General features: G+C 51.0%; 8 protein-coding genes across 8 annotated transcripts; 3 read left to right on the forward strand and 5 right to left on the reverse strand.

Moving 5' to 3' along the window:
* Window positions 1-297: 297 nt before the first annotated feature.
* On the forward strand, window positions 298-1309 carry Z518_09003 (uncharacterized protein; the record flags this gene model as incomplete). Its single annotated transcript, XM_013412960.1, has 2 exons — window positions 298-596; window positions 727-1309. 2 exons carry the CDS (start codon window positions 298-300, stop codon window positions 1307-1309), a joined length of 882 nt encoding a protein of 293 aa, XP_013268414.1.
* Window positions 1310-1817: 508 nt separating this feature from the next.
* Z518_09004 (uncharacterized protein) lies at window positions 1818-3491 on the reverse strand (the record flags this gene model as incomplete). The annotated part of the gene is made up of 1 exon (XM_013412961.1): window positions 1818-3491. The coding sequence occupies one exon, from the start codon at window positions 3489-3491 to the stop codon at window positions 1818-1820; it is 1674 nt and encodes a 557-aa protein (XP_013268415.1).
* Window positions 3492-5623: 2132 nt separating this feature from the next.
* Window positions 5624-6865, forward strand: Z518_09005 (uncharacterized protein; the record flags this gene model as incomplete). The annotated part of the gene is made up of 1 exon (XM_013412962.1): window positions 5624-6865. The coding sequence occupies one exon, from the start codon at window positions 5624-5626 to the stop codon at window positions 6863-6865; it is 1242 nt and encodes a 413-aa protein (XP_013268416.1).
* A 233-nt stretch (window positions 6866-7098) lies between these two features.
* On the reverse strand, window positions 7099-9075 carry Z518_09006 (uncharacterized protein; the record flags this gene model as incomplete). Its single annotated transcript, XM_013412963.1, has 5 exons — window positions 7099-7608; window positions 7671-8037; window positions 8089-8142; window positions 8195-8962; window positions 9029-9075. 5 exons carry the CDS (start codon window positions 9073-9075, stop codon window positions 7099-7101), a joined length of 1746 nt encoding a protein of 581 aa, XP_013268417.1.
* Window positions 9076-11947: 2872 nt separating this feature from the next.
* Window positions 11948-13936, reverse strand: Z518_09007 (uncharacterized protein; the record flags this gene model as incomplete). The annotated part of the gene is made up of 1 exon (XM_013412964.1): window positions 11948-13936. One exon carries the CDS (start codon window positions 13934-13936, stop codon window positions 11948-11950), a length of 1989 nt encoding a protein of 662 aa, XP_013268418.1.
* A 342-nt stretch (window positions 13937-14278) lies between these two features.
* On the forward strand, window positions 14279-15032 carry Z518_09008 (uncharacterized protein; the record flags this gene model as incomplete). The annotated part of the gene is made up of 2 exons (XM_013412965.1): window positions 14279-14729; window positions 14791-15032. The coding sequence occupies 2 exons, from the start codon at window positions 14279-14281 to the stop codon at window positions 15030-15032; spliced, it is 693 nt and encodes a 230-aa protein (XP_013268419.1).
* A 789-nt stretch (window positions 15033-15821) lies between these two features.
* Z518_09009 (uncharacterized protein) lies at window positions 15822-17397 on the reverse strand (the record flags this gene model as incomplete). Its single annotated transcript, XM_013412966.1, has 4 exons — window positions 15822-16946; window positions 17012-17097; window positions 17138-17269; window positions 17325-17397. 4 exons carry the CDS (start codon window positions 17395-17397, stop codon window positions 15822-15824), a joined length of 1416 nt encoding a protein of 471 aa, XP_013268420.1.
* A 3050-nt stretch (window positions 17398-20447) lies between these two features.
* On the reverse strand, window positions 20448-21470 carry Z518_09010 (uncharacterized protein; the record flags this gene model as incomplete). The annotated part of the gene is made up of 1 exon (XM_013412967.1): window positions 20448-21470. One exon carries the CDS (start codon window positions 21468-21470, stop codon window positions 20448-20450), a length of 1023 nt encoding a protein of 340 aa, XP_013268421.1.
* Window positions 21471-21668: the final 198 nt, after the last annotated feature.

The following is a 21668-nucleotide window of genomic DNA, read 5'->3' on the forward strand; positions in this document are numbered from 1 at the left end:
GAAGCACCGGCTATTTATGCTAAAGCTATACTCCCTTCTGTGGCGTCTTCTTTCACTGGCATTTTTGCAGGACTTCAAAAGCTATCTCATAAGGCCCCCCCTCTCTGTCACTCAGCTTGTCTGCTCAAGCCAAAACCACCCACAATGTCTCTTCCATCCCCTCTCCCAACCCGCCCTCTCGGCCGCGGGGGTCCTTTTATTCCGGCCGAGGGCGTCGGTATGATGTCTTTGGGCGGCGTGTAAGGTGACGGAGGTTCAGACGAAAAACGTCTTGCGTTCCTCGACGCCGTACACGCCATGGGTGCCACCCACTGGGATGACGCCGACCTCTACGGCGACACTGAAGAGCTCCTGGGCAAGTGGTTCACAAAGAATCCCGAGAAGCGCCAAGATATCTTCCTTACCACCAAGTTCGGCTTCGCGGGCATGGACGGCCCCAACTTCCTCATCAGAAGCGATCCGGAATACGTCAAGATCGCCAGTGCTCGCAGCCTGAGCAAGTTGAAGACCAATTATATTGATCTTTACTATTGTCATCGTGTCGACGGGAAGACCCCCATTGAAGAGACTGTTAAGGCCTTGGCCGACTTGAAGAAGTAAGTCACGAGGTCCCTATTTGACTTGCTCCTTAGTTTCCTCCCCCCTTTTTTTTCCTGGCGGGGAAAGGGAGAATTCTCTGCCGCTTTCTCTATGGATCGCCCATTGACACATCTCCTGCCATAACAGTGAAGGAAAAATAAAATACCTCGGCTTGTCTGAGGTATCAGCCTCGACACTCCGCCGCGCCCACGCCGTCCACCCCATCTCCGCGCTCCAAATCGAATACTCACCCTGGTCTCTCGATATTGAAACCGGTAGCCATTCCGTCCTTGACACTTGCAAAGAACTCGGCATTGCAATCGTCGCCTACTCACCACTCGGCCGTGGCTTTTTGACTGGAAGGATCAAATCCCCCGCCGACGTGGCCGGGGACTGGCGAAGCACGGTCCCCCGCTTCCAGCCAGAAAACTTCGATAAGAACCTCGAATTGGTGCGCAAGCTCGAGGAGATTGCAGGCCAAAAGGACCTCACGTCTTCCCAGCTCGTACTCGCGTGGTTGCTGAAGCAGTGGGAGGGAGTGCATCCGCTAGTCGACACACGCAGCGTCGAGCGTGTCAAGGAGAACATGTACGCTTTGACGGTGAAGCTTTCGGATGAAGAGGATAAGGCGATCCGACAGGCTTGTGAGGCGTGTATCATTAGCGGGGCAAGGTATCCTGATGCCATGGCAGACTTCCAGTTGGGTGAGACGCCCGAGTTGACGTCGTAAAAGCTCGAGATGCTCTGGTAGATGGTGGTGAGTCTGTCTATTCGAGTAGACTGGACGCAAAGGCTAGACGAAAAGCATCCATCCACGACCGGACGTCGACGTATAAGGTATTATTTGATCTAACCTCCTTCTCTGTATCTTGGCGAATCCGGTACCATTCCCACATCAGAATATATCCCAATTCGATATACATATATATACGAGTATGTGCATTCTCTCGTGCAATTTAGCTCGACCCAAGATTCCACTGCAGACGGCATGCGTGTCGGGGTATAATGAAATCCATCGCTTTTCGATCCAAGTTCCTGCGCACTCCGTCATTTTTCGAATATCCAATATCAGATCCAAGCTCAAATTCATTTCCTGCCGTTTTCCAGATGCTTTTCACGGAAGCCATCACTGGGATCCCCATACTCCATCGCTTACTTATTCATTTCCACTTCCCATATCCAATTCAATGGTACCGGCACCGCGCCGGCCGCTCTGGTTTCGTCAAGCATTCGCACGTCTAAACGCCCTCTTTCTCTTCATAGGCAACATTTGCACTCCCACTCCCACTGCTCTGGCTCGTGGTGGTGAGCTCTTTCTCCTTCACCTTCTCTTCCACTTTCTCTCCCTCCGATCCAGTCGGTTCAGTTAGAGTTGGTCCGCCAGCGCGACCCATTTCACCGTCTCCAGCATCTCGCGCCCCAGTCTCCTCCACGGTGGCGTCATGGTGCTCGAACCGGTGCTGTCGCCACTTCCGCACCGAGATCTGTTCTTGGAAGAACAGTTCGATTTCCAAGTGGCTGCGTCCAGTGGTTTCGCCAACACAGAGCCACACGTACGCGAGTGTGATGCATGTAGTGCCCGCGTAGACGAAACCCAGCATGGGTCCCAAACCGCCGTCGTAGTAAATGTACGGGCTCGTAAATGCAATGACCCAGACGGTAAAGAAGAATGAAACAATCGACGAACTCATGATCTTGTTCCGGTTGCGTCCCACCGCCATCTCGGACGCGATCGTGAATGCGAGAGGTCCGTGACCGAAATTAAACGCCACGATCACGATATAGGAGATGACAACAATCGTGGTGCTGAAGCTGGTTTTCGTATAGGGCCCGGCACCGAGGCCGCCGATGATGATGTATGCGGCCAGCATCATGAGAGTCGTCACCAGAAGATTCATTCGGCGGCGCACTTTGTTGCCCAAGATGACCGACACACCGACCGCGACGACCTGGAGGGTGTTGGTGATTAAGGAGATGGTGAATGCTTCTTCAATGCCGATGGATTGGGCAAAGACGACTCCGTACGAATAGAAAAATTGAATGCCATTGATTTGCTGCGCCACCATGGCCCCACAGGAGTAAATCAACTTGCGTCGTTCGATCGGGTCTTTCACCAGGGAGATCCAGGACGATTTCGCTTCTCGGATCCGTTCGGTTTCGACCATGTGTGCTAAGGCGGTCAGGTCGGCCTCGGGGGTGTAGTTGGGCATGCTATGATTGATTTTCATCAACGCCTTTCTGGCACGGTCCCGTCGGCCTTTGCGAATGTACCAGACGGGGGATTCGGGAATGAAAAGCAGTCCCATGAGCATCAGCAAAGGCAGCAAGGCAAGCAGGCCCATAGGAATTCGATACGAGGCCGTCGAAGTAATGGACTCGGTCCCCTGAGTGATCCCCGAGCCCACAAGCTGCGAACACGACTGCATAAATTGAAACATCATCAATGCTGGACCGCGGATGGGTTGAGGAGCCACCTCGCCAATGTACAGCAGACATGTCACCGTGAATTGACCAATTCCCAATCCAATGAGGATTCGACCAAGAATAATCACCCCCATGCTGCCTTGATCGGCCACTTGAGCAATGGCCCCGGCAATGATGCAGGTCGACGCGCAGAGAAAAACACCCTTCCTCCCAAAGTAGTCATTGATGGGAGCCGAAGCCAGTGCCCCAAGGAGTTCTCCGACATAGATGATGCTGGCCGTCAACGAGATGAAGGTGGTCGTCAATGCCACATTGCCGTCTTCGTCGTGCGTGGTGCCATAGTCCTGCACGAATCTTTCCATGCCCAGCACCCCGGTGTAATATATCTGATCATATCCATAACAGAGAGCACCGAGGCTGGAGACGGCACAGAAGAAGATCGCCCATCGGTGCTCACCCCAGTTGATATTAAACATACGAGCCTTCATGGTGAAGTGGTCCCAGTCAAACCCCAGCAGGCGCCTCAAAACAGATGGAGGAAGAGGACTTTGCTGAGGCAGTACCTCAACGAAGAAGGAACAGGGGGGGGTGAGTGGGATCATGGTACCTTTTATCAAGTAGCTGATCAGTCCATTGTCCTTTGCTGCTGCAGTCCCGCACGAGGACGGAGAAGATCCGCCTACACCGTCAATTGGACGGTGTGATGGAAGTTGCCACACCCCGGACCTCGCTAGCAATTTGCGCACGAATTAGAGTTCAGAAATGACTGAGGGGCGTTGATTGCCAAGCAGTCCGTTGATGGAAACCACATATCCCCATCCCGCGGATGCCGGGGAGCAAATGCGTGGACAGGGGTTCTCATACTCTAGCGCAATTCTGAATTCTGCGCTGGCAAAGGGATGGGCCCGCGCGGTCCTAGCGGACTGGGGATTCCCTTCACATTCTAAGATCTTCAGGATAATAGAGTTGGTGATGTTTTCTGGAAATCATCAACCAGCCCTCATCCCAGATGACATGACCCAAATACGTCATCCGCCCTTTGGTATCTCCCCTTGCCATCAGGAGACACGGTTCCATGATAACTCTCGAACTCTCATGGTGATTTGGCCCGCTGTTGAATAGGGGGCACTTACAAGCCGAGGGCAGGAATATGACAATTCCGCCAAGTATCGGACACTGAATCACAGTGCACCAAAATTGCTGGGAATCCAAGCCACTGATAAAGGATGCCGCTGTACTCCAATGGGGGGTATTTTGGCTGCTCGATCTAAAAGATTCTGTTCCAGCTTATACTCGTACTTTTGGTGAATCTTGGTCATGTTCAAGGTTGGTAATGGGTCGGGGATGAACCCGAGGACACAGGATTCAATCATCGAGTTTGCTGATCAGATCATCGATGTTCCAGAGACCTGTGGCAGCATTGACTTCAACAGGCTCGATGGCAAAGGGCTTGGGCTACACTGAACGTCTCCCAGGGCTAGAGCCGTAAACCCCCTTGCGATGATTTCCAGTGGAGGTAGGGATTTTAGAGGGCCCGGCATGCTGAGGAAGTCCACTGGACAATGCCGCTTGCTGGCGGGGGTTGCAGAGGAGCTTGAACACTTGCGCCCGGATGTGGTGTCAGAAGCATTTTCTCGTCTGACTAGGATCACAATCCCTCCTGCAAGAGAAGAGAAACGATTGGCGACTAGGTGGTGACTTGCGACTTGCTCTCTTCGGGTGGATATTTCGGCCTTGCTAAGTCGGTCACGAACCGGAGAACTCCCATCGGTTGCGACAAGAGAAACGTGGAACAGAGGCTTAAAACCGCGGAGTCGATCCTGAAAGAACTCCTTGTCTCGGACCGTTCCGGTTCTAGGTGATGCGGACTGATGAAAAAGATGTGGTTCACTCATTTTAGTAATCGGGGATTTCTCCGTCACGACTGACAGGCAGATTTCTTTCATTCAGACCGCCCTGAAATGTAATGTTCTTTCCCCAAGCCAGTTTGAAAGAATCAGCTCCCGTGCTTATCAATCGAATGATGCCCAATCCAACGGGAACTCGATGAGATGCAATTTCTATCTCGTATTGGCACAAATGAAAGTGAAGCTGCGTTCGCATTATTAGGTTGGGATCATGATTTGCAGTGGTCGAACCTGGCGTAACGGTTACGACAGGTGCCCGAACCGAGTCCGACACAATGGCTTTATATTTCCACAGCAAGTGATTGGTTGCTGCTGGCATAGATAGCAACATTAGCGCGCAAAGACCCTCATGGCTTTCATATGGACAGGGAATGTTGGTCGGATAACTCCCCGTCGGGACCCCCACGATTGGATAAAAAACTTGGTGCGATCCCACCTTCGATTTCGAAAATAAGCCAAAGAGAACACGGCATGAAGAGAGGTCTAAGGGTCGGCAAACGGTTCATAGGCTGCAAACCTCGATCAGGGTTCCATCGATGGGTTCGTCAGCCTGATGATCATCTCCGACGTTGGATTGCAAGCGAGTTCCAATCCCCAACATATATGGTCGTGGCACACTCGGAAACCCGTTCAACTAACTTCACAACTTGAACAAACAGTGACTGGAGCGGTTCGAAAAGGTGACAGTGTTGTCAAGATCCCGTTGATTTACGATGCCGTACATTCTTGGCCTCAACAGTGGCTCATCCTTCGATGGTATCGATGCAGTCTTGTGTACAATTGACATCGCCGCCGACGGCCATCCCACTCGTCCTAAATTTGTGGATGGAGTCTCAGTAGATTGGCCAGAAGAACTTCAACCGTTGGTTCTTCGGGCATTTGCCAATGATCTCTCCATTTTCGAATTATGCCGAGTCAACTATGCCGCTGGAGCGGCGTTTGCAGAAGCGACCAACAAGTTGCTTTCCAAAGTGGGAATGCAGCCTGAGGAAGTCGATGTTATCGGCTACGATGGGCAGACGATCTACCAAGAGCCTCCCGACCGGGTGAAGGAAAAAGAATTCATCGAAAAGGGAAGCCACAGTTTGGTTGAAAGGTGGACCAAAGGAGGCTTCCCGTGCGGTTTGTTCATCGTGGAGTCGGGCGTTGTCGCCGCCCTGACCAACATCACTACGGTGACCCAATTCAGGCCCATTGACCATGCCCTCGGAGGGTCAGGAGCACCGTTAATGCAGTATCTCGACTTTTGTTCATTCCGGAATGAGGCACCGGTTGTGACATTGAATATCGGGGGCATCGCCAATGTGCAGTTGGCTGATGCCGATCGACACCAAATGATGGCATTTGACACTGGCCCCGGAAATGTCATGATTGACCATGTCACGAGGGCCCGAGTCGGCCGGCCTTATGACAAGGACGGTGAATTGGCCGCGACAGGAACGGTCATCCCGACGTTGTTGGCTGCATTGGAGGGACATCCATATTTCCTTCGGAAACCTCCCCGGTCGGCGTGGCGATTGGACTTTGGTGCCGCCTATGCGGATCGCATTCTTGAGGATTACCGATCGGCATCGACAGAGGATCTGCTGGCGACTCTCACAATGTTCACGGCAAGTTCGATTGTACGAGCGGTCGCGGATTTCATTCTTCCCAAGGCACCAATCACGAAAATGATTGCCAGTGGAGGCGGCACCAAGAACGAGACGCTCATGGGACATTTGCGCGAAAAACTGCACCCACAGGGAGTTCAGCTTTGCACCAGTGATGAATACGGTCTTCCGGCCCAGTTCAAAGAAGCGATTAAATTTGCGACCTTGGCGTACGCCTGTAAAAATAGTCTGGCCAACAACATTCCTGCGTGTGGCGGAGCATCGTCGTTTGCCGTACTAGGAAAATTGAGTCTGGCTCCACGACTCGCGAAGAACGGGGGCGTGGTGCCAGAGAGTAAGGGGTAATCCTCGCATGTTCAAGGCTCCAGGCTGACCAGCTGCAGGCGTCCATGTGCAGCATTCGCGTGAGGTGTAACCCAACGGAGGGTCCTCTAATCCGGCACGTAGTCGATTAGTGCAGCCAAACGGTCCCCCATCGGGAGTGGCCCAGACTTGTGTTGGTGGCAAAGCCCTGCGGGTACCTGTATCTCGACCAAAACTTACCGAGTTCCCTCAGTAGCTGATATGCAGAACCAGAGTTAGCTTTTGGCCGAATAGACCGGTGAGGTGGCATAGCCATTGCCCAGGGAAGGGGTCCGGGGAGTGTTTCGTTGGAAGTTTTGCCGAATATTTCTGAGCAAGCCCAAAGTTTCTCGAATGGTGGCAGGCCGATTCAAACATCGTTCCAGAACATTTTCAGCGGCGTCCAACAGCTGACTAGGATCGCCACTGTCTCGAAGCAGTATGGACATGGTGGGCGAATTCCGAACCTGAACAATAATCGCATGCGCGGCAATCAAATGTTGAAGGTTACACCAGTTCTCGAAATAATCGTGGGGATTGGTGTGATGTCTCGTCGTATGAAGTAGGATGATCATGATGGCATTTTGCACGCAGTTGTAACACGATTCATACGTCCACGGATCCTGTTTGGATGCTTCACTTTCGGGCGATCTGGCCGCATGTTCGAGGGTCTCATAGAGCACCGAATATAAAATCGGACGATTCATCAAGAACACGGCGGCGTAATATCGAAACATCACTTCATCCTTCTCGATTCAGCGCATTCAGGACCATTCTGAAAAAGGGGGGGGAGGAGGATCGGACTTACCATTGGTGCCGACATGCGGTTCGCGGCAAACAGGAATGCAGATGGATGCCGGGGAAATCTCATGTCCAAGGGAAGCGACCAATACCACAAATCTAGACGACGAGCAATGTCCGTCAGAGGCTCTGCAACATCATCTGGACGGCAGTAGGCTCGATTGGCCGTGTAGAGGTTGTCGAGGACGCTGTTCAAATAGCCTCGCAAGCGCAAGTGGGCCTGAAGCTCCCAAGAAGGATGACTCTCTCCGGGCGGAGCACTAAAATCGTGGCCGAAAAGGTTGGGAGGAGTGGTAACGGTGTCATTGGCCAATGAAACTCCGATATTATGTAGACGCTGTGAAGGAATGCCGTCAATTTCAGTCAGAATGTCGCTGGACATCGAAAATTAGTCGACCGGGTTTGCCAAGGCAATGATGGCGTACCTTTCCAGGATGAAATATTGGTGGAGACAAGCTTCATATCGAGACTTGAAAGCACTATAAGTTTTTGTTAACGCGGGCAGACGCGATCGGTATGGCATCCGCTTACAGATCTTCTTGAGATTTCGGGGACGCATTATGAATTAGCGATTCGAGGCTTTGGAGAAGACCCAGAGCGTGAAACGGACGGCCGTAGAGATAGAGCAGGATGATCACAAAGAGAAATTTGAAGGGCAGAGCCTGAGGGCTTTGTTGGGTTTGCATCATCCACATCCGCTCAAGAGCACGCCTGAAACATAAATCGGCTTTCTGACTCAAATATGGTTCCGAGGTGGTAGATGCGACGTGCTTAAAGGCCACAGTTTGGAGAAGAAGCTCTTCGGCCGACTGATTCTTGAATTCAAGCCGAACTTGGTAGGCTTGCGGCGAGGAGGGCCGGTATTGTTTGAAGAAGCCCAAGCAGATGTCCTTGGATAACCCTCCATAGGTCAAGAGATGCCTCAAGACAAATGGCAGACGGAGGATGTTTTCAAAGAGGGACTCGATGGCCCGGATGGCTTCTGCGAGGGGCATGTCTCCAGAGACGGGCGTGGCAAAATGGGACGAAAAGAGAAAATCGTCGGCCTCATCCACTTGCTTCAGGAATTTCAGCGGCTCAATGTCTGGGATGGTCAAGTTGATTCGCAATTTGGACCAGTAATGGAAGAGTTTATGGGCGGCCGCATGGTGAAACTCAGGAACCTTGGGCCATGCCAAGATGACGGAGCCCTCGGGAGCGGTCGCGGGAGTGCCAAAAGAAAGCGCTTCTGAACGACCATGATCGATGGCTTGAACGCGTGCTTCGAGATGGGAGAGACGCGCAAGGACGGAAGAATCTCTAAGTATTTCGGATGATCAGTCTTCATCCACCACCGTGCTCAGCCTTCGCCTCTCCAATACTCACGTTTCTAAGCTAGTCAGAGGAGGCCGGTAGATGCAATCGAGACCCATGGTTTCGCAGTGCGAACACGAAGGACGTCGGCCATCGCATCGTGATTTGCGGCGGCGACATGTGTCACAAGCCAATTCAGTCTTGTTTCGTTTGGGACGATGATTGCGATCGGAAGTTGCTTCTGTAGACATGATTTCTCGCCGTGTAGGTGAGGCTGGCCTAGCAAATGGGGGCAAAGTTCGCCGGCGTGCGGTGTCACCGCCCGCACCAAGATCTGACTCGCTGTGGCCACCATGCCACGCCTGAGATGGGAAGGGTTAATTAATGGACGGGCTTGTCGCTCACAGAATCCGTGGAGACAGCATCGACAGAGGGAGAGAGAAAGAGCGTGAGAGAGGTAATTGAGGATGCAGGTGGCCATTCCATGGATTCGAAGTTTGGTGAGGCTCATGATGCGAGCCCTTTCAATACGAGAATGTGGGTGTGGCTCATCAATGACATGGGACAGGGCATGGGCCAAAAAGGTGGCAGAGAGGGCCAAACCGCACCGAATAGAGGAGCGATCTGCTTGATACGGCCGGGGTTGTAACACTCTACCGTATACAGACTTCCGCTATTAACTGGACATTCACCCCGGGCGGAATTCCAATTCCTCCTGCGCCCCCTCTCGTTCCAGGGTCATCTCTCGCTCAACATTCTCGATTCCTTGGATGAATCAATCCGCCCTGTTTTTGCAAAAGACTTATTCAGCTTCGATCCCATCACGAACTTCGATCGGCAACTTCCCTCCCTCTGCTATCCAACCAGGTCTCCGTTCGTTCTAATAGTGGCGCTTCTCTACTGCAAATTGGGCAACCGTGCATGTCGAATCCTTTCCTATCAGAGTCCCTCGCGAGCCTAGCTCGATACATTTTGGCATTTCCACCGGCATACCCGGCTTGGCCAGTGCTTCGGGCGTCTGAGCGTAACATGAGCGCCGTGCTCAACAAAGGCTCGACTCCCGTCTCAGTTGGTTTCAGTAACTACTGTGCATATGGGCCTTGGGTAGTACTGTAGAAGGAGGAAATAAACGCTTGGGTCTTTCCCTTCAACATCCCTGTAATTAGGACGAACCCGCAGTGTGCCAATATTTGGAAACTCGACCAGCTGCGGTGCCATGTGTCTTCTTCGAAACCCTGAAAATTGGTTTTTGGTTTCGCCAAACTTTGGTCTGCTTCGCTACGGTGTTGAGGCCTTGGATGCTTCCGTTTAGCGGTCTCGCCGGTGAACTGAGGAAGTTCAAAACGGGGGCAAGTTTCGGCTTTCGTGCCCACATCTTTCATTCGGACAATCTGTTATCTCCACGGTTTTCTCACATATAGTTCCCTTTATGCAAGTTTGCACCAGTCCACTCTCATACCACCGAACAGATTCGGCGATTTTGTTCCATCTCCTGAGATTCTGTCACCGCTTTCACCGCGGGCAGAAATGTGTCCGAACAGGAGCGTATTTGATGTTCGCGACATCGTTGATAGGGGTGGTATCGCTAATCTCTTATTCTCAAGGCACGAACCTCGCTGTCTTTGACTTTGTAACCGGCGAATCTCCCTTTTTACTGATCGACCAGGCTTCTTGCATTCCGCGAACCGGTATACAGTATCGAAACTGACCAAATCGCCCATTTGGCATCGGGAAATACATTTGATGCAAATCATGGAATCTCTCAGGACAGGACGATCCATCCTCGGCGAGACGTCGAGCAATAGAAGCAAGATGAGGTCAGTCGACATATAGGTAAGGACAAGTCCCTAGGCCCTGGTCATTGGGCTCTTAGCCTTGGTCACTGGGCTCCCGGCCCTCTGGTCGTGTATATCCTCCCACGGATTGCCTTGGCAGTTTGTTGTAGGCTTTTGAAAGCTCACAGAACCTAGGAGGCGACATTCTAAAATCAAAATCAGTATGGAATCGGCCATGGGATATTTAGCGTGCCAAAGCGCGAAGACAACGTTCTTCAATGTGACCAAGGTATCATTTCTAGCTGAACGGGCTCTGGAAGGGATTCATTGGACAACATCTTGGTGATGGCGTTAATAGCGCCCGCCATTGCATGTTGAAGTCTAGTTGTCTTGGACTTCGTATCGGCGGATGCTGAGCCCGACACCGCGTATCATAAAAAACCGTGCGAAGACTTTCGTAGTCTGAACCGGAGCATGGTATCAAGGTGGCCAGATTTTTTCCTCCCCGCTCTTTGTCTGATATTCTCACGGGCCAGGTTGAAAATTTCAAATTCATCTCTTCAACTGAGACGCTTCTCTTTAAGTTCCTTCCTACACCCACGACGGATGCCTTATGTTCAAACCCTCCTCGCTACCTGCTGGCCGGATAAATGGTCTTGAAAAGCGACTTTTCCACTGAAACCAATTTTCCGAGAAACGAATGACATGGAGAGGGTACCAGTCAACCGTTCCTCCGCCATCGATATCCATATCGCGGCCTTATGAAGACGACGCTTGACCACGAATGAATTCTTGTTATTGACACGCCGCAGTAGACCGTCAGGCAATGCAATACACTCCTCAAGATCCAGACTACATTGTATTCAATGAAAGTATTCTGGGTTCCTGGAACATGACACAACCCAATCAGCGCAATGGAGCCCACGTTAGGATCCCAGGGGAACCGATGCATCTCCTGAACCTCACGGTCTGCTCCTAGGAACGGAACCCTCGGCGTATGTGGGAGTTGATTTAGACCACCGCATAAAAATATTGCCCTGCAATGCAGCCTCATGGGACTTCAGAACAGGGGGCGAAGCGATCACAAGGTCATCGTCTCCCGCCCAAAGGACTTTGACAAGACCATGGCTTTAGATGACCACTCTTTTGCATCCCACACCCACCTACTTTCAATGCATACCAATCGATTGAGGCGAATGTTGAAATATGTCGGTATTTAGTCATCATCTTCATCACCACGCAAACCTGCACTCTTCTTCATCATGGCCACATCATCCTTCAAATCTTGAATCTTGCGGGCCAATTTTTTCTTGAGAATTGCATTCTGGGTCTTCTTGAGCACCTCGGTCTGCTCCGCGATCTTCTGTTGCATGTCTTCAATTCGGTCCTTGACTTGTTGCAGGTTTTCGTCACCCTCTTTCTCCGCATCATCCAGATCTTCGTCATCTTCACCTCCATCGTCATCGTCATCTTCGTCAGAGGTCGGCTCAGCCCCCGATGCGGGCGTATGTGCCACCGTGATGGACGGTGATGCGGAGGTGCTGGTGACGGCAAATGAAGAATCTCCCACCTCCGGAACATGTAAGGTATTGTGCGCTTGAGACGTCGCCTGTGTTGTAGGAGCATCGTCATCCCCGGCAAACATTCGTTCGAATTCATCGACCTCATCCTGGCCAATGTCTTCGACAGGAGTTTCCGTGAACATCGGAGTTTCAACAAAAGCACCGTCATGCTGACCATGGCGTATTGCAAAGTATCCATCAGCTTCTTCATCGTCCTCTCCTTCGGCATCCTCATCATCCATGTCGGGGCTGTAGCGTTCTTCGTCAAGACGAGGGTCGTGATCCAGAAGTTGATATTGGGAACTGATGGCGGCCTTGTCTGCTTCGAGAAGAGCGTTGACCCTTCGCTCGACAGCTTCAATGTCATCGACTCGAGCGCGCTTGGTTCTGGCAAAGCGGCGTTTTCGCACCCATTTCATCGGGGCGGTGAGTCCGTGAGCGTATTGGTAGTTCTTTGGATCCACATCTTCAGGGAGAGCGTAGTTCCTGGCCTCATCATCTGTTTTACACGGACCCAGAACCAACAGCATCTGGTTGATGTCTATACTCTTGATCCAGCCCTTTTTATCCCACGACTTCATCCCCTCAACGATGCAGGGAAGATCGACCAGCGATGTAGCGTAATGGTTGCCTTTGATCGTCAAGATGCCTCTCCTCCCCTGGGTGTCTAGCATCCTCATACTGATGTCCGCCCCACCTTTTGTCCGAGAACCGACTGTGCCTTCCTCAATCGCTTTTCTCAGATAGTCACAGTCTGGCCCCGGTGGCATTCGTAGAATAAAGCCCTCATGGATGACGGGATCGACCTCACGATCCTCAAGCTCCGAGTCGTAGCCCACCCCAAGTTGTCGCTTGGGGATTTTCCCTTTGGACTTGATTTTCAGTGTTTGTGCAGACTTCGGCTGCGGGGGAGGCTGCGTGGATTGTGTTAAAGTGATTTTGCGGATCGCGGGAGGTTTGGGTGCCGGTTGACCAGGTTCATTTTCAAGATTATTCGCGTTTGATGGTCGTTTTCTTTTCTTCGAAGTAGGGCCAGGCGGGATGGTTGTCGTATCTTTCTTCTTTGACTTTGGAGCGGGAGCTTCAGGGATGGGATGAGGCGTGCCACCGAACTTGAGCTTGATCGACGGCGTTCGCGTTGCGCTGGCAGGAATTACTGGGGTCCGCGCAGTCTGAATTGCATCTCCTTGAGGAACCAAGTTCTTGCCACCGAGCTTGAGTTTGAGGGAGGGACGTTGTGGAGGCGGAGGATCTGACATCTCGACGTCGTTCAATTCGAAATATTCGTCAGCATCATTCTCAGACGATGGCGACGAAGGAGGCTCATCCGAATCGGTGCGGACAGAGTAATCAATCTCCCGTACTTCGGGTTCAAGTTTGATGGTGACAGCCTTGTGAAGAGCGGCCGTTTGAGACGGGGTTTGATGTCTGGTGACTCTGGGCTTGAGGATGGAATTGGCGCGTCGATTGCGATGATGCGCCGGAGTCGGCAGCCTGGACGTAGTGGCTGTCGCTTTGGCCCTGCCTTGGGCCCTGCCTCCCGTTTGGGTCGCCCAACCTTCAGTGGCAAGGCCAGCGTCTACCTGGATGTTGTCATCGTCATTGGCTGGGGTCTGCTGCAGTGAACCGCCATCGGCGGTCATTGCGTCTGTCCCGTCATTTAAGTTTGCCAAATTCTTGTTCCCAGAAACTTGTGAATTCATCTCAGCTACTTGTACGTAGGGTGCCCATAGGCTCGGAGTTACTGGAAATCGACGCATTGATTCAGTGGATGGCCTGAGTGTGACAAACGGCTGGTGTGGAATTTCTGCTCCGTCAGAGAATTTGCGTTTGAGCTGGCGTTTTTGTTGCAGTTTTCTACCACCCATTTCAACTGCCTGGGATGAAATGATATTTTTCTCTGCGCTGCGCCTTCCAGCCTCTTTGCGATGTGATGACCTTCAAACCACGAGCGAGGATCCTGCAACTTCGTCAGCGAGGCCAAAATGACTTCGACCGGTTTGCATACGGCGCTTTTGCGCCCTGCGGTCATTCAAATATTGAGAGCGGCTGGATTTGGGTATGCCCGTCCTGCGGTGATCGATACCGTGACTGATCTGGCTACGCGGTATTTGATTTTGCTGGCTTCTTCAACTGCGCGGACTGCTTTCAATACGCACAATAGTATGGTACCGACTATTCAGGATGTAAGGCTCGCACTGAGCCAGGCCGGAGCCCTAGTTCCCCAGATGACCACGGTTGAGGAAAATCTGAGAGGCGAGGTTGAGATCGAAGGTGTGATGGTGCCGTTTGAAGACTTGCGAGGCGTTGAGGCTTTTGTGAACTGGGCTCAAGGGCCGGTCAACAAGGAAATCAGGAGGGTCGCCGGATTCGGAGATGATGCAAATGTGGAGGAAATTGCAGCAGGACTCGATGACCAAGAAGATTATCTTACTGGTGAGTTGGCTTGAATTCTGGTGGAAGTTTTGGTGACGAGCATGTGACTGATCGGGACCAGCGCTGAAGAAGAAACACAGCAAGACCGGCGAGGAATTTCGATATCAAGGCACCATTCTTGGAAAAGACACCGAATTGCAGGCTGTGTCCATTGTTGGAGGGCCGGCTGCGTCGATTGCGGAATGGACTCATCAGTTTCTGTCTGGAACGAAGTCCTCGAGGGCGCAGAAAGACAACGCAGCAGCAACGCCAGCAACCTCAGGTATAAGCAGTGCGCCACCGACTCCGATTGAATCCGAATGAGCACACATGATATCATTGTCAATCTCATTGTCGCTTCCGTGTGAGGCTGAACGCGCAAGGCACAAACGACATGAGATGACATTTTTTTAGGCCACAAGATACAAACAACGATGCTCAATTCTACCGCCTCAATTTGGTCACAAACAAAAATACCCTGAACAATTCACCAGAGCTGAATTGCCCCCATCGGAGCTGTGAATTAATGGCCTTCCGACAATAATTTTACCGCACCCGGCATAACGACAACAGCTCGATCAGTTCTGACAGAATTTATCAAGACCTTGCACTCAAGACGACAACTGGATACGAAATCAGATAGAGACAACGAGATCGGCAGATAAATATCTTCTACAGCCAGTGGATCAATGAATCGGCCAGAGGAATACCCGTTCCATGTACAGACTAGTGATGAAATACGACATCACCAGAGGACCAGGAACATCACATTCATGCCTCTTTCAAAGCCCAGATGTGCCAATCAACAGGGTAATGAACAATCCTGGGTCTCCGGATGTTCTAAATCCTCCGGTCCACTGCCATTATGCATGCCTTATTGTCAATCATGCATTTGAAATACCCTCTGAACCTTGCATCTTACAGCCCCGATTAAACAGGACACGAAAGGAATTCGTGACCTCGGATATGTCACCCAAATTGAGCCCCGACTCGAATTGCGGGGGGAAACGAACGATGAGAACCATGCTTACCCAACCAATGCGACCATGTTCCTCCCTTCCTCCACTATTGCATTCACAGTCATCGCTCGCCTTCTTTGCCACGATGAAAATGTCATTGAATTTCCAACTCGTTCCTTCGGACGACCCGTCTAGGTGGAATGATGACAGTACGGGATACGCCCAAAGATTCGCGGTTTGTATTGTTGTTCGCCGAGATAATAGATTTTGTAAATGCTGGTTCCCCACTTCCATTCACACTTGCGGCGTTGCTGCTACTTGTCCAAAGCCAAGGCGCCGCACTCGTTGGACAGATAGCGATCGTGGAATTGACGAGACAGATGGTGGAAGCATTTAGATTGAGTGTAGTCGGTACAACTTCGTTAGAGGATATCGTTGTAGGCACAATCTGAGGTTTAGGGCTGGCCGACTCGGGCATGATTGGAGAAGTGGAACTGGGGGTGCTGATCTCGGATGACAAAGTCCGAGATGTAGTCACGCCGGTAGTGGTAGCATTGACAGTCTGAGAAGATACGGAAGAACTGCTTGACTGGGTGGTAGCAGTCATGGAACGGGTCCTTGAAGTGGTAGTCGAGCTACTGCTCGAGCTAGAGGTAGAGATGCTACTGATGTTCCAATCGTTCCACTCTGATGCTTGAGGGATGGTTCCTTCTGTGCAAGTGCTGGTGGTTGTAGTATTGCTCCAGAGTGGTGGCGGCGTCGTAGTGCCTGTCAGTGTCGTAGTTGGGTCGTCTGTCGCTCTCGTCAGAACATTATCTCGTGCTGAGGTTGAATTGTCACCTGACGAAGAGCTTGTATATTCAGTTCCTGTCGCAGTTGAATCATCCAATGCTATTGTAGAGAATGTGGTAGACGCTGCAGGCCGTGTTGATAGCTGTGGCCAAGGTGTTCCCTTATGTGGCCCGTAACTAGCGAGGCCTTGAGAACGCCAACATGAAGAATTCGATGGTCGGGGAGGGCCAAGTATACGAGTGTAGTTGGAGAATACAGTTTGCGTGACATTTGTGAACACTGTCATTATCTCACTGTAGCTAAGGGATCCTGATGAAGTCGTTACATTCGATGAAGCGATGCTCGAGGAAACTTCGCCTGCATTCGCTGTTTCATTATTGCCCGCTGTGTTCAACGACGATATTGTAGATGTACTCTGACCTGCAGTTGATGCTGTTGTCCCATTCGGCGAAGAAGAAGCAGAAGAAGAGGTGGATGCAGTTGGAATCTGGCCGGGGTGTTTAGTGAAAGATTGACTGCTCCTGTTCGACGTTGTATTTGTAGTAGACTGACTCCATGAGGAGGAATTAGAAGCTCCGGTGGTCTCAGAAGAAGAATAACCGGTTCCAGTAGGGTAGCATGGAAAGCCGTCACACCCACTACATGACCGTGAGAATTGACATTCTGCTGTCGATTCACCAGTTATCGAAGCCGAAGTTTCTGAATAGCTACCGACGCCAGAAAGTGAGGGCTGTGAGGTCTCGTTGCTCCACGGATATGACCATGGTCGGGTTTCATTCTCACAACGGCGTAAGATCCGATCGTGGACAACTAATAGAGTTTGTCAATTTGTCGGACAAGCCAAAATCATTTACTAGGCACTGACCTTGTCGCTGGACGCTATGACTAAGCACAAGGCTAGCGAGGCTGATAAACAGGACGATCAAAGGACTGCACATGGTCGAAGATCTGTCGTGAGCAAGGAGTAAAATCATAGTAGTGTCATGCGAAACCGGGAAGTCTCTGCAATGGATTGGACTATATAATACTCGCTGAGCAAAGAAAAGAATTGTCTTCATCGCTCACATGACTGAAGATACTCATCCTGCGGTATCCCCTGAGCAAACACTCTGTCGCGGAAGTTGGTTGCGTTGAGCGTAGAGAAATGGTCCTGCGCAATTTCGCGTGGAAGTTCTTGTCCACTCGTGGTGCGGATAGATTCCAAAAAGTTGTCCTTTTGGGACAGTCATATTCAGGCTGGCGAGATGTTTGAGTCCGGGATCGAAGTGGGGAGCTCTAGATGTCTCATAGTCGTCGAAATAGAGCGGATCTAGCTGCACATGGCCGTTGGAAAAATGTTAATCGTCAGGTTTTTGGATGATAGGTCAGCTGAAGCATACAGCCCTGGAGGATTGCTTAAAAACCCCAGCAGGATTACGGTTGGGGGGCCGCAGCGGGACATACCGACAGTCAGAGAATATCCAGTCTAACTTGCGAAAGAGTATTGTACAAGTGATCGACAAATCGAAAAGGCTGTGTTGAAGACGGGCGCAGGCAGGCTGTAGAGTGCTGGCATCGGTTCCTGGCATCGGCTGGCACCCGGAGTGTCTCTATCCAGATTCATGTGACACGAATCGGTCGGCACCGTAAATCCAAATTGATTGAACGACGCAGTTGCTTCTTGCTGAAGATTTGTGATGTCTGGATCGATTGAAGATGTCACGATAGCTTGAGTAGTCGACTTTGTCGACAACGTAAACGAACAGACCAGCAAGAACCTTCGCGAAATCACGGATGATATTCCATCACGTTTTCCTGTACTGAAGCCTGTGACGAGAGAATTGAGATCTCATCTGGTCAGGACAACATTTCCAACAGGGCAGTTTGAACAGCGTTGGTAATGCTGTCAGCGAGGGAGAGATGGTCGGCTGAGTAATGGTCCGGAGAATTCATTTCAGAGCGATTGTAGCAGTGCAACGCAAAGGTATAACGTTTGTGTTGGAGAAACCATTATGCCAGAGCCAATGTCAGTGGGGATCTGGAAGGACGTTGTCGAGTGGGCGAGGTCTTGTCGGTAAATTTATTAGTATAAACACCTGACATCACTTCGATTCTCAACATGGCATTGTTGGCTTGGACCTGGATAGAGGGATCCGGGAGCTGGGAATGTTGCAGTCGCATGAGGTGTACTTCAAGCTCAGCGAGTCTAGAAAGAGCCGAATCGATTCCATCCTATTCTTTCCACAGGCTTAGGACGCTCGCCATCAACTTTGGGGCCTCATCATGCCTTCCTGTGGACGCATAAAACTGTGAACGTCTAAATTGCTGACGCAAAGTCTGGTAAGAGTTTGGTCCGAAGGGCCTTTGAAAGAGTATCAGTGATGAATTTGACGACGAGCTCGGTCATATGAGGCTTGAGTGCAATCTCGAACTCGGACATAAGCAAAATTGTAAATGGGATGTTTTGCACCGAGGATTACAGAGGCCATCTCGGCAACGTGCGGCTTGACCTCTGCATGAAGCACGGAGTCGTTTGTCCTGTTGATCCCATATGCTAGCCCAACGAGGGAGAAGAGTAACCCCGGGTGAGAAGTCTCGCAGATATTGGGGGACAGCATCGAGAGTATGTCCGAGCACCGTAAAAGCGGCATCAATCTTTTATATTTCCAACAGGTCGGAGACAATGAAAAAGGACTCTCGGAAGAGTTCGATGCGGTTGCTCAAGTCGAATATGGTTGGGTCCTGTCTGACCAGAGACGACCAAGAGTAAGCGAATTGTCCCATCATCCAATTGAATGATTCATTTAGACCCAACTCAACCTTCAGATAATCTCTAGGTGCTCCGACACGCTATCGAAGTGTAAGTGCCTTGTTTCTGGCGCCACTCTTTCTTGTAGAGGATCTCTTTGTCCTGGAGTCGTCGACGGCCAAGTCGACATCATTCCCAGGGATGCTCGTTGACAAAGTTTCCCAATCCGAGATTGGATCATCTTGCAGAATGTTGCGAGACGTCTTCCCAGATCGGCTGGTAGGTGGTTGTTGGTGAGATGATCCATCTTGATAGTGAAACACTGAAATCATTCGTTTCTTCCTGTGAGCGCCCGCCGCGACATGGTGTTTGACTCGTTGCTTGTTGAGTCCCGATTGGTCTTGCACGTCGATGAAAACAAGGTGAGACATTTTCAGATTGTACAGTGAGGCTTTTAATCATATTTGAAGACATACCTCCTCTCCAACAGCTCCTAGGGAATACTATTACGTGCGAAGGAGAAGGACATCGATCTGACATGGCGATCACGACGAGGGTTGACAGCACGTTCACAGGAGGTCGGGTTCCTGAGGAATGAGGTGACTTGACGGAGCTTGCTGAATGGAGGGTACATTCTAAATCCGATTAGGTGCAAGGATGGAATGGTGATGCAATCACACAGTGATCGCATCGGTGAATTTCTGAAAGTCTGAAGAAGAATGATATGGTTTAAATCTTTCTGGAGTCTGAGAGAGGATGCTGTCTTGGCTCTCGCATTGGGTGTGGATATGGCACAACTGAAGGGCGAGGGGTAGGCGGGGGTTGTTGTTAGCATCGGCTGAAGAAGAACTGCTCAATAGCTATTCTTGAATGGTCTGAAGTAAGTAGTAACTGGGGAGAAGTTTGACTTCTTCAGAAAAAATGATAAAATGGCTTGGAACGAACCTCTCTCCAGGGACGTCCATAGGCACGATGAGGATATCACACATCTTCCCATACATGCCACCAAGCCCCTACGTCGTTTCTGGCCATCGCTAAATACCACGTGTGGTTCAGTATGTAAGAAACGGATGATCACTGGGTGTCAACTCTAATTGAATTCCTTCCGTTGTGACTACTGAAGATTAGACCCTTTCCATCGACGGCGTTGAATACCATGATTTACCAGTTGCTCCTCTCTTCCACACCACTCGCCATTCCTGCATGCATTCTTCATTGCAACTCGTGCCCCCCATCAACACTTATAAGACACCGAAAATTTTACGTGAGCGGGATTGGAATTGGTCCGGCCAGTGTGGCTTTGGTAAGGTCGTCAATATTGGTCGCAGAATTTTGGTTCGTCAGTGCGGCAAATGCAATACCAAACATCCCAGGTTGGACATCGGCATGCAATTCGCCGTTTGCATTAATAGTCACCGGAGTGTATGCTGGCAGATTATCCTGATTGACCCATGCCATATAGAGCGGTCCCGAATTCCACCCTTGTGGTAGCAGATTTGGCTGGCCGACCTTGAAGATTAACTTTCCCGGAGCGTTGGGTGTAGTGAACGATGGAGCACCATAGCCGACAATCCCCAAGTCGGGGAACACAGGTAAAGAAGCAATCGACTGAGGAAGATTTGGGCAGGAACCCCCAAGGATGAAGTCGAGAGCCAGATTGTACGCCCAGATTCCGCTGATTCCAGTTTCGAAGGTGGTTGGGTTAGGAACCTCGTTGGCGGTGATGCGGAAGAAGGCATCATGCCGAGACTCCACTGGGAGGATGGTGCCAATAGTCGCCTCGAGACCTGGATCAGACTGTGAGAGTCCATTCTGGAGTGCGATCAAGGCGCCGATGCCAACGGTCGTGATGATATTGCCCAGTGCAAAGAAGCTCGTCTCATCCGTAACCGGGAAGCCGTATTGGCATGGAGCAACATCCTGAGCCCCATTTCCCTTCAACAAGCTAACAATTGAAGCCACATGAACTTCTTCTTGAGCTGCGATGTGGGAAACAACCGCCATATTGCTCACACCATTTGTCTGGCCACCAGTGCCCCATTGTGTAAAGTTCATCAATCCTTCTTGGAAGAATGCCGACTCCAGGTTCTCGAGAAAGTTGGCCAACTGGAACAGAGACACCGCGTTTTGGGAGATATGTGGAGTGCCGGGAGTATTAGGGAGACCGCCGCCAGCTTGTTGAGTAATGTGTGGAGGCAGCGCGGTGCCTGTAACTAAAGCAGGAGCGGCAAGAATTGATTTGGCTAAGAGCAAAAGTGCGACTGGAAGGAAGAAACGCGCCATGACTGCGGAGGTGAAAAGAAAAACCGGCCAGGAAAATTCACAAGGGATTCGATCACAGCAACTCAGAAGGGGAAGAGATCCAGCGAGGGAGTTTGAAGATGTTATACATACACATCTGTCAGCCGGGGGCTGCTATACATCTGGTTAATCTACTTGAAACCGTCAGCACTACCAGGAAGTCAACAGCTTCGACCCCCA

This window comes from Rhinocladiella mackenziei (assembly GCF_000835555.1).
Source record: "Rhinocladiella mackenziei CBS 650.93 unplaced genomic scaffold supercont1.7, whole genome shotgun sequence".
Lineage (NCBI taxonomy): Eukaryota > Fungi > Ascomycota > Eurotiomycetes > Chaetothyriales > Herpotrichiellaceae > Rhinocladiella > Rhinocladiella mackenziei.